Source organism: Ursus maritimus, unplaced genomic scaffold (genome assembly GCF_017311325.1).
Source record: "Ursus maritimus isolate PB19 unplaced genomic scaffold, ASM1731132v1 scaffold_10, whole genome shotgun sequence".
NCBI classification, from domain to species: domain Eukaryota; kingdom Metazoa; phylum Chordata; class Mammalia; order Carnivora; family Ursidae; genus Ursus; species Ursus maritimus.
The window spans coordinates 28,958,506-28,979,161 of NW_024423344.1; the positions used below are offsets into that span (position 1 = coordinate 28,958,506).

General features: G+C 37.7%; 1 protein-coding gene across 1 annotated transcript in view; it reads left to right on the forward strand.

Moving 5' to 3' along the window:
• The window catches only part of VWA8 (von Willebrand factor A domain containing 8), a 336,899-nt gene that overhangs the window by 167,676 nt on the left and 148,567 nt on the right, over window positions 1-20,656 (forward strand). Inside the window, exon 21 of the mRNA XM_040623208.1 lies at window positions 815-891. Coding sequence (XP_040479142.1) covers window positions 815-891 — 77 coding nt within the window. The remainder of the gene's footprint in view (window positions 1-814; window positions 892-20,656) is intronic.

The following is a 20,656-nucleotide window of genomic DNA, read 5'->3' on the forward strand; positions in this document are numbered from 1 at the left end:
TTTTAACCACTTCTATTCTTCCCACACAACCCACTTGTTAAAAGAGTCACGTCCCATTAATAGAGTATTCTACCTCTAAGTGAAAACTTTAAAATGTGGAACTGGCATCGGAGTGGTTTCCATTTTTAACAGTCTGTCTTCCACAAAAGGACAGTAACTCTCAGCATCAATAAGTGGTAAGGAAATGAGGACATTCCTAGTAAGAGCAGATATAGTTGAGACTTACTAATAAACCCTGGTTATAATTTAGGTTTCCACGGTTTTGAAGGACTGAAAAGTGGGCTAGAAGGAAAAGAAATGAGGGTTTGATTAAAACAAAATTATAGTATTATATTTATCTGCCTATAACTGAAAACCATACTTCCAAAGAACTGATAAGAAAAATCATTGTTTTTATACCTACTTTATTGCCTTTGATGCCATTCTTCAAATCTGAAATGGCTAATATTGTGTTGTAATGTCTAAAATTCAGTGTAAAATTATGAAGCAGAAAAAAAACAAGCTGTAGAAGGCTAAAAATAATTCCTTTTAAATAAGAAGAGCATGTTTAGTGTATCTGATGTAATGAAGCTAGTGTATTTAGAACTAAATTTTTTTTAAAAAATCTTTATGTCAGAGAAGCTGTATTTATTTGCTATATGTAAACAGGTATGTGTGTATGTATGTGTATATATATATGTATATGTGTAGATTTTCATTAATAATGAGCTGAAATAGTACAAACTTTGAGAAATGAGGGTTTGGCAAAAGATTCTTCTGGTTTGTTTTACCTCCATAAAAGTCTCTTTTTACTTAATTTTCCCTGTAATTACAGGGTGTAGGAAAAAACAAGATTGTTGACAGATTCCTTCACCTGCTCAACAGACCCCGAGAATACATCCAGCTGCACAGGTAAGAGTATAAGACCAACAACCTCTTGAGATCTGGTTTAATCATTTATTTTTCTCCCAGCACAGTTTCAGAATACTTTCTCAAAAGCCCATTTTATAAACCAGTTTCATTTCTGTTCCTCCTGTCCTTATCTCTGTTTTCCTTAAAAGGCAGTAAAACATTGCAAAATGTATTTTTTTAGTGACTAATGCTTTATAAACATGAATTAATAGATATTTTGTGGACAGAGAGTGATGAACATTGCATTCTAGGAGCAGATTTCATCAACATAAAGGGTCTTAAATTAGAATAAAAATATGAAGAGACTAAGCTCATTCACTAACAGGAAGCTAAAATATCTCACAAGGAGAAACAATAAACTATATGATCTCAGGTATGAGGTAAGGAACCAAAAATGTAGAAGAAGTAAGTTATTAGTCTCCTTGCCTTCCTTTTAAACACTTTGTGGATTATTTAGTTTTGTGTGGTCAGAATGCTGATTCAGGGACAACTTTTAATCAGATAGATATTCTTGGCATGAATTGTTTTTAGCGTTCTCAGTCAACCTGTTCTAAATCTTTCTAAAATAAAAATAAGTAGCAGATCCACCAAAATAGAGAGAGGGAGATGGAGAGGGAGAAAGAGAAAGAAATAGAGAAATCAAGGAATATACCAAGTAACAGGCAACTTAAAGCTAGATTGAATTATTATTTTAATTCCAGGAGATAAAAAATATTGTGTAGTGCAAAAAAACATTAGGTTGATTTGCAAGAATTAATTTCTCATTTGGGTCCTTTCATTAAATAATGATAAGTTCTTAAGAGAAAAAGATACGGGGAAAGAAGGCAGAATTAATGAGTCATGGGAAAAAGAGAAGAGAACCAATATGAAGCTGAGAGATCGTCAAAAGCTCCCTCTTGGGATTTATACCTCTGGCTGTTACAGAGTAAGTGGTACCTGATAAGTCCTACCATAGTAAAGAATTATAAAACAGGGGGCGCCTGGGTGGCACAGCGGTTAAGCGTCTGCCTTCGGCTCAGGGCGTGATCCCGGCATTGTGGGGTCGAGCCCCACATCAGGCTCCTCTGCTATGAGCCTGCTTCTTCCTCTCCCACTCCCCCTGCTTGTGTTCCCTCTCTCGCTGGCTGTCTCTATCTCTGTCAAATAAATAAATAAAATCTTTAAAAAAAAAAAAAGAATTATAAAACAGTACAAGACTCACAAACACTAGGAAACTTACAACTACCAAGGATCTGTGAGCTGAACAGCCACCAGATCTCCCAGGTGGTTAGGAGCCTTCATTAAACACTCCTGGTATTCAGAAGATATCATGTAAAGTCTGTGCATTAGAAGTAAAACCAATCTACCCCTAGAATGAAACCTACTCTATGCCCATCCTTAATAAGTTACAACATAAGCCTTGAGAACACAAGGATGCTTCTATTTAGTAGTATTTTAAAAGTTTTTCTCATACAGAATGACTTTAAAAACTAAGAGGATAGATATTAAGGGAGAAATGTCTTTAAAAGATCACTCTTATTCAAAAGTACACTAACTTCTTAGCCAAACAAACTTAACATGAAAGGAAGGAAGACTTTAAAATCCATTCAACAACACATAGCATTCAAAATGTCAAGCATTCAATAGAAAATTACTAGACATACAAAGAAGCAGGAAAATTGGTCAATAGAAATAAACCCAAAAATGACAGATGGTGGAATTAGCAGACAGGGACTATAAAACAGTTGCCATAAATATTTTCAGGCATTTAAAGGGGGAAAATGAGCATAATGAGGGAATAATTAGGAATTCTCAATATAGGAATGGCAACTCTAAAAAAACAGTTTTACATATGAGCAATTGGAGTCTCAAAAGAAAGGAGAAAGAATGGGGCAGAACAATGTTTGAGGATATAATGGTGGAAAAATTCCCAAATTTGATTGAAAGCATAAAATCACCAATCCAGGAAACTCAGTGAATCTCAAGCAGGATAAACAGGAAACCAAAATGAAGTACGTTATACTCAAATTATTATAAATTAAAAGACAAAATCTTTAAAACTGCCAAAGGAAAAAAGACATATTACATACAGGGGAAAATGATAAAAATGACTGCTCACTTTTCATATGAAATAAATACAGGGGCGCCTGGGTGGCGCAGCAGTTAAGTGTCTGCCTTCGGCTCAGGGCGTGATCCCGGCGTTATGGGATCGAGCCCCACATCAGGCTCCTCCGCTATGAGCCTGCTTCTTCCTCTCCCACTCCCCCTGCTTGTGTTCCCTCTCTCGCTGGCTGTCTCTATCTCTGTCAAATAAATAAATAAAATCTTTAAAAAAAAAAAAGAAAAAAGAAAGAAATACAGACCACAATTCAGTGAAATGATTGTTTTCAAAGTGCCAAAAGGAGAAAAAAAGTGTGTAGAATAATGTATTTGGCAAAAAATTCTTTAAAAATAAAAACATTTTCAGAAAAACAAAAGCTGAGAATATTTTTTCACCAACAGACCTGCATTATATAAATAATTCATTTTCCATGAACATGGATACAAAAATCCATAACAAGTATTAACAAATCAAATTCAAGAATATATAAAAAGGATAATACATCATAACTAAGTGGGTTTTATCCCAGGATTATAAGGTTGACTTAACATTGGAAATCAAATAATGTAATTCATTTAATTTATAGCATAAGGGAAAAAAACCATATGATCATCTCAATCATTGCCAAAAAAGCATTTGGGAAGATTTAATACCCATTCATAATAAAACATTGCAGCAAATTAAAATAGTAGGAAACTTCCTCAACTTGATATGAGGCATTTTTTAAAAAAGACTTTATTTATTTATTTGGTAGAGAAAGAGCAGAAGCAGGGGGACATCTAATGATGTACTATACCTTGGCTAATTGAATTTAAATAAAATAATTTTTTAAATATTATTTACATGAAATACTTAGGAATAAATTTAACCAAATATGTGCGAATTTTAATTTGCTGATTTTAATAGAGCTTAGCAAGGCCAACTCAACTTCATAACTTGTACAGGTTGCCTACATAGTTTCAGAAAATTTCTAGCCTATTTCCTCAACTTCTCATGATTCTTCTTTGTATGAATGATGCCTTATGTAAACCTAAGAATTTCAACCCCCCCCCTTTTTTTTTAGTAATTTACTATGTCAAGATTATAGGACTAGGTGTTTTAGGAGATAAAGAAATAAGAAACATAATTACTATCTTCAAGGAGCTATCATACTGTTCTTGTTTATAATTATTTCAGTATTTTATCCCCTGAATCTGAAAAACTAACTACTTTTTCCCTTCACCTTTAAGCTTTTAAACCAGCTTTTCTACCTTATGGACAAAGTTTGAGGAAAATAATGAAAGAATCATGAAGTTTGACTAGTTTGCTAGTTCTCACATGAATAACTTTTATTTATAACATTACAGTTCTAGTTTTTGAGCCACAAGGCACATGGAAAGACCCATATTTTACATTTTAAGTATGATACAGTGAGCATTGCAGTTGTTCATTCTTAGGAGAATTTGAGCTGTTTTATTTTGGTTTCATTGTATTTAGTTTCTACCATATAGTGGTGCCCTTAAAAATATGTAATTATTTGAAACTTTTAATTAGTATATATTTTGATGCCACTTAAGCATGTAATGTCAATTTAGAGCAAAAACAAATGAATTTAAATTTTCGATTTTAAAATAGTTAAGCAAAAAACCAACTTCTCTTAAAGATGACATCAGAGGTTGAAATTAGTTCACAAAGTTATGCCCCAGAAAAAAAGAAGTCACTTTATGTGAGAGTCCTTTGTATGATGGGGCAGTTTTCCCATTTGTATATGTTAAACACCAAAATATTTCTAAAGAAGGATGTATTAGGCTGAATTGCATCAGTCAATTCTGATTGTAAATTATGGAGGTTACTTAGCATAATCAGAAAAAAAGGAGGCAAAGAAATAAAACAGGTACTTAGTAATTATTCCTGGGTGTATGTCACTGTCACACTGATTGTAAACAGGCCTTTTGCTTATAATTCATTATCTTTAATAGTTATAAGAAGTTTTGATAAGTCTTATTTTTCTAGGAATTATTCTTTTTAATTATTGGTATAAAGTTTATAATATCATATGATATTTTACTGTCCTTAGGCTCAGTAATGATATCGTCATTTTTATTCCTGCTTTTGGTTATTTGGCTTCTCTTTTATTCATAAATGATCAGTTTGTCCAGGAGATTATCAACATTATTGGTCTGTTCAAGCAACCAACTTTTGGCTTTTGTGTGTTTCTTTTATATTCAATAATTTCTGATTTTATCTTTATTATACCCTTCTTTTTATTTTCTTTGGGTTTAATGTACTTTTCTTTTTTAAACTTTTTTATATGAATGCTTAAATAATAGATTTTCAGTCTTTAATTTATATATGTGTTTGAGACTCTTTATCCTTGGGTTTCCCTTTGGGTCTCAGTTCTTTCATCTCTGATTAAGAAAGGTAGACAAGGTCATTTCTAGAAGATTAGAGAGAGATACCATGCCTTACTTTCTGCCTACGGTGTCTTTTATACCAATCTTTTGTCTTAAGGGAACAAGTGACCCATAAATAGTAAAAAATTATATGCTGCTTATTTATGTTCTGTGGTAATTTGACATTGCCCATGTAAGTATATAGATGTGTTATTTATGGAAAAACTTTCTAAATTCAAAATGTAATAAATTTCAAAACCAAATATTTGTATTATTTTTGTTTATAGCACCCATTGCTACATTATTGAGTGATGATTTATTACAAATAAAATATCTACTCATTTTAACCCAGACCCAGGTATCTCTATTTGGCAATGTTCGATATTTAATATACTATAAGAAGTTGGAAGAAAAACTTTGTTTCTATTTAAAATATATAATATTAAAGGATTTTCATTAATTAAACTTGATTTCAATGTGGGGAGTTTTTTCATTATATAAAACTTTAAGACTATATTTGCCATAATATTTAAAGTCATAAAATTGCTTTAAGAATAACATATGTTTTAAAAGACCTAAAAACAGCAGTCCAAAAAAATATTCTGGAATTCTCTGATCTATGGGTAACCTACCTAATGTCTTTACTTTGTTTATTTTAGATTCCTTTTCATAGATTTGCAATGTCACTGTCTAAATAATCACATTCAGTTTAGTTTATAGATGTCATTCCAACAAAATTAGTTATGGGCCACTCAACACATTCTCTTGATAAGTTAAACCATCACCAAATGTACATGAATAAAACATAAAACCAGTATATTTTTTAAGTATTGCCATCTTATATTTTCATGATCAGATCTCATAAAAATGAGCAAGCTAGGCAATTTGTGTCTTTTTTTTTTTTTTTAAGATTTTATTTATTTATTTGACAGAGATAGAGACAGCCAGCGAGAGAGGGAACACAAGCAGGGGGAGTGGGAGAGGAAGAAGCAGGCTCATAGCGGAGGAACCTGATGTGGGGCTCCATCCCACAACGCCAGGATCACACCCTGAGCCGAAGGCAGACGCTCAACCTCTGTGCCACCCAGGCGCCGCTAGGCAATTTGTGTCTTTAGTTAAAATCAAGATGTTGTCCTGTGTGTGATTTAGGTAATTTAAAAGATTAATGGGTATAATTACTTTTATGATATATATTACAAACAGAAGAGACTCCGTGCTTCATATTTGTGAAGTACTGTCTCTTTATTTGTTTTTCCACAATGTTATATTACTTTGACATTAAAGAGGACACATGATAGGTCAACTTCTGTAGCTACATTTCCTCTTGGATAAAAGTACACTTCTATATTAAGAATTTTCGTAGGGCTTTGAAATACTTATTTTACCAGTTTTTTTCCATTTGCTCGCCTTCATATATGAAGATGACAGCACAGATCCAGTCATTAGCATGACCCATATGCTCTTGATTGGTTATTTTTCTAATAGTGATGCCCATGGTGCGTATAGAGTTCCTAGGTTCCCTATATAGTCCAAACTTTCTCTTTAGTGGGATTTTCTTCGTGTCTGCTCAGCTTATTCCAGACCGGACCATTCTGTGTCCTACTCACAAGTTTTGAGCTTGTATCCATGCCTGTCTTTATTCTTCCATCTAAAATGCATTTTGTTTCTCTCCTAATCCTTCACGATTTGGTGCATTGTTACCTCTACCTGGAACCTTTTCTGATTTGTCATTCTGAATGTAACTTTTCCTTCCTGAAATGGCATAGGACTACATTTGTACCATTGAGAAAGAAAGAACATGGGTTTTGGAGATCAAGTCCTGTCTTTGCCATTAACTTTTTGGTGGCTTTGAACTTCTTGAATCCTAGCTTCCTTACTTATCAAATTGAAATAATAATACGTGGCAGGATGGTTGTGAAAATTAAATGAGAGAATGTGTGGAAAGGAACAGTGTCTGACATATTTTAGGCACTTAAATATTTAGGCAAACTAATAAATATTAGTTTCTTCCTACATACCCCACTTTCTTATCTCACTCTGATTTGCATTGTATTTAATTTCTACATCTCATTTGCATCCCCTCCACTTTTCCCAGCCATGCCTCCCCATCTAAATAGGGCACTTTTTGAGGGCAAGAGTCTGGTTTATTCATTATGTATTAATTCATTTATCTAATTTGTATTTATTAGATTCCTCTTGTATGTCAGTGGCTTTTAAGGCACTGATGATGTATAGATGATGTTATCGATCTTGACCTAGAGGAGCTCGCTTGCTTGTCGGTGGGTGGGGCTACAACATTTACAATACAGTGCTGTATCTGAGCTATGAAAGAAGCATGTGCAGGTTCTGTGGGAACACTGGGGAGAGGTGCCCAACTCTGAGTATACGCATGTGATACGGTGAAGGTGTCTGGGGAAGGTGGCACTCAAACAGAATGTTAAGAGATCAGCAGGAGTTTTCTAAGTATAGAACAGAAAACAGGGCATTATGGTTATTGAAAACATACTATCTAAAAACCAGGAAGTGAGAGGCAGCTTGGTATAACATGGGCTCTACGTGCATAGAGGCGAGGGTTGTTGCCAAGAGGATGATACGGGCACAGCATAATTCAACATACAAGACTTTCCTCAGGCTGAAGAAAACTGAATGCGGCAGTATAAATTTAGAAATTCACAAAGTCCCAGAGGGAAAATAGCTGTATTGACAGAAAATAGAAAAACTAAAAGCTTTTCTAAGTCTCATAGAAAAAATTAGTATTGAGCCATCAAGACATCCTTAGCACTGATAAGAGCATTAGAGGACTGCAGACGCGCCACATGTCAGCTGCTGTGCAAAACCTCTGAGATAGTCCTGTCTCATCTTACCCACTATGAATTTGAAAAAGCTATTTTAGAACCAATTTTATCAGCCATTGGACAGTAGTTTTCCCACTAAGAATGCGTCTACTGCCTCTTTTTCACTAAAGGAGTTATGCCAGTCCCTCTCCAGCCTTTCCATGTAGATCTTCAGGTTTGTAATAATTTTTTACTCCTTTCTGGATGATCTTCAAATCCATTTAAATTTCTGTGTTATTTTTGTTTCTTTAACAAACATGTACGCAGCAGCTCCTCTGAACTGGGCACCGTTCTGAGCTGTTTTCAAATTGTAACTCATTACTGCTCACTACAACTCTCTGAGATCAGTACTATTCCCCTCTCTGTTTTGCCAGTGAGGACACTGAGGCACAGAAAAGTTAAATAACTTTGCCGAGGTTACAGAGCGGGCTTTTTACAACCTGGCAGCAGTCCTGTGCTCTAACCACTGTACTATGTTGCTTCTTGACTTTGTTGTGTTGATTGAATAGTATTTTCATGACGATAGAGCTTTGGTCAATTTGTGGGGCTCCTGGGTGGCCCAGTCAGTTAAGTGTCCGACTCTTGGTTTCGGCTCAGGTCATGATCTCAGGGTTGTGAGAGCGAGCCCTGTGTCAAGCTCTGCGCTTGGGGCAGAGTCTGCTTGAGACTGTCCCTCTCTCTCCCTCTGCCCCTGCACTTTCTCTCTTTGTCTCTAAAATAAATCTTTTCTTTTTTTTTTTTAAAGAACTTTAGTCAATTCCTCACTAAAGTAAGACTGCCATGTGGTAAGACTGTCAGCCAAACAAGTCTTACTTTCCAGACTACAGTCCATGTATAATTGCTTAATTTTTTAAATTCTAGCTTCGTATTTCTAATCCTTGCTCAACTTGACCCTGAGGTCTCTCTTTTGGCCAGTTATTCCATATTTTTCCATTTTTTCCAATAGTAACATCTTACAAAATTTCATTTTCTGTTTTCTTGACCACTTTTCCTGATTATTAACCTTACTTTGCCTCTCCTGAGGTATATCATCAGCTGTCACGCAGGGAGTTCATAAGAACATAAACCAGGTGAATTCCTGTGGCCTTGTCCATGATGTCCCTCCCATGCCGACGCCGCATCAGCTCTCTCGTTGCTCAAGCCGCAGGTTGAGGGTCGTAGAGGTTGCTGAGTCAGAGCTGCACACAGACCCCTGAGTCTAGAAGTACCAGCCACCAGCATGCTGTGGGCTGTTTTGGAAGAGAAGACTGGAAGCAAGGACGATTTTTCATTTGTACTTCCTAAGCCACAAGCTCAGAAAGCTTGAGAACCACCGATGCCCTTTGCATTTTGTCTTAGTTTTGCCATGTCCCTTGCCGTTAGAGAATAGCCACATTCCTGTCAAGTGTTCTATACTTTTTTAGATTGAGAAAAACCTTAAAAATCCAAAAAATGGATTAGAACTATATAAATAGTAGAACTATATAACACATACCCAAATTTTCACTGAGATTTAACAACTGTTAATATTTTTCTCAAATTTGATTCTACTCTTCCTTTTACAGAAATAAAATGCTGTAATTATTGCTCAAGTCCCATTCAACCACCACCCCAGTGTCATTTCTCCTTCTTCAAATCAGTCACTAATGTCAATTTACTTTATAACCTTCCAATTCTTTGTGGGGTTTTTTTTTAACTTGTAAAACACATTTTTGTTAAAGAGAATTATTTTTTCACACTGATTTCCATAATGATTTTAGGGTTATTCTGATGCGGGAAGGATTAAAAAAGGTCCTTAGTTGTAACGAAAATAAAAATAAACTCAAGTTGACAATTGTTTCCATATCAGATTATCTGAACAGGCTTAACATCACATCCTAACCACTTATATCTGCTCTTCTCTCTCTCTCTCTCTCTCTCTCTCTCTCTTGGCCTCTCCAGTGAGCATGAGTGGCCGGTTTCTCACAGCACCCTTAGGTAAGCAGAGAGAGTGAAGACATATCCTGGGCCAGTGCCCTCTACTTCTCAACAGTCTTTTTATTTGTTAAAATCTAAAATGCTTCATAAAGTGCTGCTCCTTATAAGTGAGGCAAATATTGCTGTTCGCCAGACTCTTCGGATAATGGCGGCAGTGACAAAAGCAGATGGGGATGGCATGAGGTGCTTAGATTAAGTACATTTGCATCTTAATAAGATTGCTCAGTTCACAACTCTGTTAAGTACTTTCTGTTAACTGCAATATATCTGTGGTATTTTGTACAGGAAGAATTTAGGACATTGCTAGAAAATGTAAGAATTGTTTCTACCTTTTTACATCATTCATTCATTCAAACAGTCAACAAATATCTAGGATGGGTATTCTAGAAGCAGAGCCCAAGATGGAAGTAATTTTAGAGAGCGTGCTTTGAGATAAAACTTGTAGGGAGGCGAGGAGTTAGGATGCAGCTATGGAAAAGAGATGGTTTTGGTTGAAGTCTGGCCTCAGCCTCCTCACAGAGAGCTCTGGGTGAATGACACTACCCGGTTACCTGATTTGGAAGCACGAGGGCCAGCTTTTTGCCCCCGTATCAGTAAATCATTGGTTATGGGCCGCCCCCTAGGAGAGGATAAGGGGGGACCTGTGACCTCCCAGGCATTCCTGGGCAGCATAGCTCCGGCTGGAGGGCAGTTCTTTGGAGAAGGGTATGGCTATGAGCTTTCAGAAATCATGGCTGCAGTAGCTGGGGGCTAGGTGCATTTGGTGGTAAAGGAGATCTGTGTAGGGCACCAACAGCATATACTACAGGGAACCTTTACTCAAGGGCAGCGCAGTCTCTAGCATTGTTCTAGGGCTTGAAAAATACAGCAACGAACAAGACAGACAAGGTCATTGCTGACATGAAGCTTTGTATCTGGTGGTGATGAGGAAATATGCAATAGATAAATAAACAATAAACAGGGAAGGATCAATGCTATCATGGAAATTATGTGAAAATGTTTTAAAGGCTAATGTGATAAGGAGAAAATGGATACATTTGGCAGCGATGACCATCTTCATAATTGGGGTGGGATTTGCAGCAAGACATCCTAGCATTTCAGTGGCTTTGTGTGTTCTGGAGACTTGGTGGATGAACTGACCCAATGCAAGATGCATCCGTAAAAGATTACAGGTGACAGTGACTAGAGAGAGGCTGGTGAGAACTTAGGCTAGTGATAGGTTGGAATTAGACTCCAGCCAACAGCCTCAGGTACCGGGCCTAGCTAGGGTCTGACCCAGGGGAGTGGGATTAGAGGGAATTGGGGTACTGTGGGGAATACTGGTGTGATCATCAGAAAATGGAGGGCCAGAGACAGAAGTATATGCGACTCGTTATAAATCTCCAAATATGAGATTTATAACCTCTTTGAGCAAGACCAGTGGGTCCTGTATCTCATTCCCTGATTAGAATAGGAAACAGGGTGAGCCTGTAGCCAAGTGACGCTCAGTAAAGCAAGAGATAGGACCATGGGTTTTGCACACTGTACCAACAAAGATATCTTTTATATTATATACACACACACGCTCTGAATGTAAGGGTTTTTTTAACCAACTCTCAGTGTCAGTTGTATTTAATTATCATTTTCCACCAAAGACTCCAGTTCTGCTTGTGCATTACTTGAACAGTGTTACTAATACTTCTTACTGGTTTTTGGTTATAACTGGTTAGATGGCAGTAATGCTTCAGTCAACGCTATTAATATGTTTTAAGATATGATTTTCAGGAATGCCCTGTGTCAAAAATCATAAACCATTTATTGTAAAACTGAGCTAAAAGAAAATGGAAACCTCACATTTAAAAAAAAAATATTTGAGAGAGAGAGCACGAGTGGGAGGGGCAGTGGAGAGGGAGAAGGAATCTCAGGGAGACTCTACGCTGACCGTGGAGCCCAACGCGGGGTTCGATCTCACGACCATGAGATCATGACCTTAGCTGAAACCAAGAATTGGATGCTCAACAGACTGTGCCACTGAACCTCACATTTTTAAAAGAAAGCATGAGTTTGGGTAACCTCTTTGAGCCCAAATTGTATCAGAGAGTTATTATAAGGATTAAATGACATATGTCACATGTAACTAGGACAGCACCTGGTATGTGGTAGGGAGCCAGTTAAAATTAAATCTCCTCTCTATAAGTCTGTATTATGTTCTATCACTATATAGGTGAGTGCCACATCTTCTGCCCCTTCTTTTCTTGGCTTTAGACCTGCGTTTTTCTTTTAAAAATACCGACATTGGTATCTCCGGGGCATTTCAAATCAAAAATACCCATCTCTTCATCCCAACTTTTCTTTTGTCAGTGTCCTCCATCCCCCTTTCTACCTGGTTCGTGGTAGGTATGAGTAAAGCAGCGTTAATTGCGTGATTGGTAAAGGAAAGAACAGATGCTTCCTCCCTGCCCTCACAGAACCCTGTATCCAGTCACCTGGTCTATAAACCCTGTACCTCTTATCTTTCCTTGCCCTTTGTCTTGACAGCCGATCATTATGAAATCATGTCGTCATTTTTTAAGGTCTCCTAAATATCTTCCTCTTTTCCTTCCCCACGGTCACTGGCAGTGCCTGGACTATTGCATTAGTTTCTTTCCCAGCACTCCAGCATTGTAACCAGGTCCTTTCAGTTCCACCCTTCTAATAGATGTAGTATCTCCTTCTCTCCTCCTCTGGGCCATAATTCCATTCCTCATCTTCTCTTGCCTAGATTATTGCAGTAGTACCCTGGCTAAGAACTCAGCCTCCAGGCTATCTTTCTCACGCTTCATGTTGTTCCAACCAATAAATTTGATCACTTACTGTCTTGCTCAGAACCCTCTGATGACTCCCCCTGCCAACAGCATCCAGTCCATCAGTTTGAACCCCATCTGCTTCACTGGTCTTAACTTCCACCCTTTCTCTCCCACATACTTATGCTTAAGCCATATGAACTGCTTATGATTCCCAAGTATCACATGCATATTCATGACTCCATAACTTGCCACATGCAGCTCTTACAGCCTGGAATGCCCTTTCTCATCAACTCTGCCTAGAAAAGTCTTACTTACCTAGTTTTAACTAAGCTGGCCCTCGCAGATTGGACAGTGGTTTAAAAGATTCTTGAAAAATAAGTCAGGTTTGAAAATAGTGTTAATAATATAAATATAAATAAAAGAAAATTGGCAGAAAATTATGCAAGTAAAACCATCAGATGGTGCATCTGATTTGATTGAAAAGAGAAAAGTCTCTGGAGTAAAGTTACAGAGGACACCACACATGAATACTATTCTCTTCATAATGATTCGGAACAAAGCATTGCTACAAAGAAGTTGAAAGTAGACTTGCACAAAGTGCTACAGGATGTCACCAGCTTGATACAGCATATAAAACCAAGACTTTTAAAATAAAACCAGAATTATTTCAGTATTTTGTAATGAGATAGGAAATAACCATGGAAATCTTTCACACTACAGTCTCACTTGTATTCTTATTGTGAAGTATTTAAAAGATCTATCAAACTTACACATTTGTCTTTTATGAAGTTAGGAAGTCACAATTTGTTGATATGTGTTCAATGACTGTCAGAGAGATGCCCCATAACAAATATTTTAAAAATTAAAAAAGCATTTAATTTGATCCTTCCAGGTAAAAGTCATGCTTTAGCAGTAAAGTGGAAAATAACTACTTAAAAAATATCTTTAGGGCATCTGGGTGGCTCAGTCGTTAAGCATCTGACTCTTGATTTCAGCTCAGGTCCTGTTTCCAGGGTCATGAGGTGGAGCCAACTAAAGGCTGTGGGCCACGTGTGGAGCTTGCTTGGGATTCTGTCTTTGCCTCTCCTTCCTCTGCTTTCTCTGTCTCTAAAAACAAAACAAAAGCAAAAAAAACTTCTCTGCAGAGAGCATTTTTAAATCGGGTGTTTATAACTGTTTCAATGGTTAGACTTTTTTGGTGCTGGGAATAATATATTTCACCCTGTGGTGGTGTGATAGAATAAGAAATATATGTTTGGTCTTCATTCCCATTCCTGGCATAGGGGCTTCTAAAACTCTTGTAAATTCCTGAGTAATAAGGGTATCTTTCTGTTATAACATTGATCTTCTTCCCCAGTTTTAAGACCCTTGTAATCTCAGGAGTGAGATGCGTCTTTTTGTATGCAAATAAGGTAACTCTTGGGCTCCTGGATAGCTCCAGAAGTGGGGCTGGTTGCCAGAGGAACCAACCCTGTTGATTAGAGGGTTGGAACTTTCAGTTCCATCCCCACCCCCCAACTCTGCGAGAGGAGAGGAGGGGCACTGCAGATTAAGTTCGTTACCAATGGCCTATGATTTAATCGATCATGTCTACCTAATGGAACCTCTATAAAAATCCTGAACAGTGGTGTTTGGTGAGCTTCTGGCTTAGCGAACACACTGAAGTGCTGGGAGGGTGGTGTGCCTAGAGAGGGCGCGGAACCTCTAGGCACATTCTCCCTTCCCCCCATAACTTGCCTTATGTATCTCTTCCATTTGGCTATTCCTAAGTTGTAGCCTTTATAATAAATCAGGAGTAGTAAGTACAGTGCCTTCCTGAGTTCTGTGAGCTGTTCTAGCAAATTATGGAACCCAAGGAGGGGGTCCTGGGAACCCCTGACTTACAGTTGTTCTGTCAAAAGTATAGAAGGCCCAGGACTTGCAACTGGGGCCTGGAGGGGGGGGGGGCAGTCTCGCAAAACTGAGCCCTTGACCAGTGGGGTCTGTGCTTGCTCCACCCCGCAGTTAGGGCAGAATTGAATTACCTTGTAGACACCCAGTTGGTGTCTGCAGAGAATAAGAGAATTGTTGGGTTTGAAAAACCCACACATGTGGTGTCAGAAGTGCTGAAATGTAGAAACAGATCATATATTCCTGAAGTGTTTCATCTACACACTAAAACGATTAAAAATACAATTTCCTGACGTGTTTAAAAATCTCATAAATGAGGAGTTGCAGTGAGTTTTAAACCCATTTGTTCAAAATATAAAATGTGGCATTGATTAGTTTGCAGAGCCATTGATGGACATCGGGAGAGATGGAAATTCCCAAGCCTGATTGTAACAAAATCCTTTGTAAGTCTGATAAATGAGAATGAAAGATGCATGTTGTGCTATAGGGAGTACAGTCAGTGTTGCCCTTCTATTCAGATCTCCATGTCTTTGTGAGTGCTTTTTCAGCTATAATAGTCATTAACAGGTCTCAAAATAAATTGAATTTAGGACTAGACCTTTACATCACACAAATAGTAAAGTCAATCACATTGTTCTCCCGAAAATATCCTTCTTTAATTTTTAATGAGAACAAGTTTTTTATATTATTAATGAATAAAATCTAAAAGCATTTTTAAGGTATTGTTTTTCATCTTAGCTCAGTTTTTGTTACGGTTTTTATATATTTTAGAATGTATCTTCTCAGAAAAAACTTTTGATTGTGTATTTAGAGCCACTGAACAAACAGTCTGTGCTATTGTGCATGTCATTCATTATCACAATTACATGTTCCCACCTCTGTCTCCCCTGCTGATCCGTGAGGTCTCCCTAAGGGCAAGGGTGTGTCTTTGAACTGCCTCCTTCTGGCATGATGTCTGGAACATGGTGGATGTTTGATAAATATTTGTTAAACAATGAATAAACGCAGTGTCTCCTCCTTCCTATCCGTCTTTGAGACATCCAGTTAGAGTCCTCTCTCTCTGAAATGAACAGGTCCTTCATTTCCATGAAATGAAATCAGACTCTTGAGCATGACATTTAAGATAACTGAACACTCTGGCGCACCTCACCTGGCCAGCTCTACTCCCCTCCATGCAACTGTATTCTAGACATGCTCAGCATTCCCCCAAATTTCTCTTATATCTCCGAACTTCTACATGTTTGTCTGTTCTTCTGCCTGGAAGCGTTTTCTACCCATACCTGCCAGTTAAAATAATACTTAATCACCAAGACCGTGTTCTCTTAGTCAGAATTAATTGCCTTCTTCTCTATGTTCCCACTGAACTTTGTTTTAATTTCTATTATTGTGCTTCTCACCCTCTGACATGAACTATGTTGGTTTTATATCTCTATCATGTGTGCTTCCTGAGAACAAAATCTCTGATCTTCTATAATCCATCATACCTAATAATCTGCCTTCCATGTTGGAAGTACATAATATTTGTTTAATACACGCATTCACTCATTCATTCTTTGAGCAAACATTTATTGCATGCCTAGAAGGTTATGAGGCACAGTGATAGGCACTAGATACATAGATGATACCCCCTTGTGTGTAGATGGTATGATTTGTCCTCACAGTCAAGGACAGTCATATGAGCAACTAAAAAGTTCTTAAGTGTAGAGTACTTTCTATCAAACAGTTCAACCAGGAGGATAACAATGAGAAACAAATAATGCTTCAAAGAGGAGGCAACATTTGAGCTGAGCCTTTAAGGGATGGCCTGAATAGTTTGCCAGGCAAAGTGAGGGAAGGGAAGAAAACGGTTTCAGAAAAAATAGACACAATTTTCATAGTGCTTAAGAAACTACCAATAATTCATTACAGCCTTGGAGTGTGTGACTGAAATAGTTGAGTGGAATGCATCCATTTCAACAAACATTGTGGAACATCTATTATATGCTGGTCCCTTCTCTAGCTTGAGTGATTACATCAGGAATAGAAGAGTTAAAAACTCCAGCTTTATGTTTATGTTCTAGTTGCTTTTGAGAGACACAGAGAGAGAGAGAGAGAGAGAGAACAAGATAATTAAAACGCATAGTACATTAGGTGGTAAGTGCCATGGGGAAAAATAAAGCGGAGGAGGAAGCTGGACTAGAGCTTACAGTTTTTAATAGGCTGACCAGGGAATGCCTCACTGAGAAACTGACATTTGAGTAGCAATGATGGACAGTAGCCTGTTCCTAATCTTTTGCATCTTACAAACATGCCTTTTATTTTTGTAAGTTGCATCTATGATCGGTACTTTTTTCCTTTTCTGGTGTGGTTTTAGAGATCTCCTGACTAACCTTAAATAAACAGCAATAATCCCTAAATTCAAATGAGAGAACAAGACAAACGAACCACAGCCTCCTATTCATCCTCGAGTAGTAGAGATTGCCCAGCAGGTGAGAGAACTTTTCAAGCCCCAACGTGACGCAAGCTGCTTGCTATCTGAAAAAGATGAGCTGGTGGAATGCCCACCAGCATGAGTCAGAAGGTGCTGTGACGGCCTCTGCGGCATCATTCTAGAGGCCCTCCACAGTGATTAGCCTGACAGAGTTCATAAAGCAGTGGAAACATGATGGCCATTTATAACCGCTCATTTATTTATATTTGGACTCAAGAAATAAGATAGATACCAGAAGAGCAAAAGTGGCCAGAGGCTGAGCTGGCTCTGCAGTGTCAGCTGTCATCAGCGCAACCCAGTTTCCTGCACGTATTCGCTCAGCTCCTTGTTGCTGTTTCCCTAATGGTGACTGGACCATGTTCGTACTGAAACAACTGAGTATGTTATGGAGTAGCATTCAAAATCCCCATCAAATTTTAAGATAAAACATAAGATGACAAAGAAATGTGCTTAGAGCTCTGCTTTCATCCTCTGACCTCTAAGTCCTTGGAGACTCCCATTAAAATGACCCTAGAGGGGCTCCTGGGTGGTGCAGTCCGTTAAGCATCCCACTCTTGGTTTTGGCTCAGGTCACGATCTCAGGTTGTGAGATAGAGGCCAGCATCAGGCTCCGTGCTCAGCATAGAGTCTGCTTGAGATTCTCCCTCTCCCACCCCCTTTCCACTGCCCTGCTTGTGCTCTCTCTCGCTCTCTAAAATAATAAAGTAAATCTTTAAAAAAATAATAATAAAATGGAGGTGCCTGGGTGGCTTAGTCAGTTAAGCATCTGCCTTTGGCTCGGGTCATGATCTCAGGGCCCTGGGATTGAGCCCCAGATCGGGCTCCCTGCTCAGCAGGGAGTCTGCTTCTCCTTCTGCCCCTCTCCCCACTTGCACATGCGTGTCCTCTCTCTCTTTTTCAAATAAATAAATAAAATCTTTAAAAAATAAAATAAGTACTATATGTTGGCTAACTGAACATAAAATAAAAAAATAAAATGATACTGGAAAACGGCTGAGACTGAAATGAAATCTTTAACTTTTGCTTCTGAAAGCAATACAGCTTATAACACCCAGTGCTCATCTCCACATTCTACATCAAAAACTAATGATGTATTATATGTTCGCTAATTGAACATAATAAAAAAATAAATAAGCAAATAGCTAACAAATAAATGTGATATATCTTGTTTTTCTTACAGTGCAGTAGTGTCTTCCCTTAAAAATCTATCATAAAAAATCAGATAGGTATGTTATAGAAAACTTAAACTTGGATTTCCTTTAAGAGTTCTCCAAATATAGTGCTTATTTACATACTATTTTCTGTTTGACCTGAGTATTTGAAGTGTGATAAATTTAACACTGAGCATTATGAGTTTTTTCAAGTTGATAAACAGTCAGAAATGAGGATAAAATAATTCAAGATTATACTATACCAAACAATATTATGGTATATACAAAATGCAATTTACATAATGAGTTTTAGGCAGTAAGTATTACACGGAAAATGTATTTAGGGTTATTAATGAGAAGACACGTGCCGAGCCAGGGTCATGGGGGCTGGTGGGCTTAAGTCTTCTGATGGACTTCGGTAGCAGCAGGCTGTTTCGTTGTCTTCGAGATCAGAAATAGGTATTTCAGGGGCGTCTGGGTGGCACAGCGGTTAAGTGCCTGCCTTCAGCTCAGGGTGTGATCCTGGCGTTATGGGATCGAGCCCCACATCAGGCTCCTCCGCTATGAGCCTGCTTCTTCCTCTCCCGCTCCCCCTGCTTGTGTTCCCTCTCTCGCTGGCTGTCTCTATCTCTGTTGAATAAATAAGTAAAATCTTAAAAAAAAAAAAAAAGTATTTCAATTTTATTTTGAATTGCCTCTGGTAAAATATCTTTCAGTATTTAATCTCATGCAAAGCCTAGTTCATACTGTACCAAAGATGGTACATTATTAGTATGGTGAGTTAAGGTCACTTAAATATATTATGAATTTAAGCTCATCGGGGGAAGGAATTTCTACCCGTTTTGTTCACAGATACTTCTCCAACATCTAAAGTGATGCCCATTAGTGAATGTTCAATACATATTTCTTGAGTGAAAGATTAGGTAATATCCTGATATAGGGAAAGGAATTCACTTATTAATTTTTTACTCTATAACACTTTTATGTTGTTACCCAATTACTGAGTCTTTTAAAAAATATAAATTACTCGTTACTGTATTTTATGATAAAGATTTATCCGGTGGACACTGTGTTCCCCAGCCTCACCATCTGCTTTCATCTGTGTGTATCTTTGCCCACTCACTCAGTTTTGCATCTGAATCTGCATTTTGTTCTTCGATTCCTTTTTAAAAACTGATTAGAATATTCACTGTTTAATGTCAGGGGAAAAGGGAAACAAGGGACCAGCAGAGCTGTACTTCTTTTTTTGGCTGGAAAGGAGAAATGAAGTTCCCACAAAGAAATTAGATCACGTTGAGTTCCTAAAATTTATCAAGCCAGAAAGGTAGTTTTCAGGGGCGCCTGGGTGGCGCAGTCGTTAAGCATCTGCTTTCGGCTCAGGGCGTGATCCCGGCGCTCTGGGATCGAGCCCCACATCAAGCTCCTCTGCTGGGAGCTTGCTTCTTCCTCTCCCACTACCCCTGCTTGTGTTCCCTCTCTCACTGGCTCACTCTCTCTGTCAAATAAATAAATAAAATCTTAAAAAAAAAAAAGAAAGAAAGAAAGCTAGTTTTCAGAGTAAAGACAAAAGATCCAATCTTTAAGTATATCATTTTAGTAGATTTATTTTTGGAGGCTGGACAGCTCAAAACTTTCAGATTTTGTTAAAAGATTTGATTATCAGCATGGCTTTGTGTATTGGAGGAATTTCTTTTTAAAGAAGTGTTAATATAGTGCTAGGAGATGTGAGGAGGGACGTAGATTTTGAAAATGAAGCATACTTTGAAATGTTATCTTCCATTGGATGACTGCTTTGCTGTGGCTGTTTTCTACCTGCTGTTCCCAGTGAGAACGTACCCTTGAAGAGCGAAGTGTTGCATCACAGTGAACTTCCTTCCATAAATATTATCCCCCTAATGTCTTCCTTTCTTTTATGGTTTGTTAGGAGTTTTTGCATCTGGACACATTAGTGATGAGTGATTGACTACTAAATAAACTGTTTGTCCTCCCAAACAGCTATTTTAAGAGCTGGAGTCTTTTCAGTCACTTTGGCAGAAATAATAGTTTGCTTATCTTATGAAAAGGACTTTTCCTTCAAAGCACATATAATAATACTATTCCTCTCTCCACTTTCAGCTTCCTTGCTTTTTACTCTACTACATTCCTCATATATTCTATTTTAATTCCCTGTCTAGAGATGAGTAATCCTGGATTTTGAGAGAGTAAGTGATTGACCAACGTTGGAAGACTCAGATTTAGGCCAGTGCT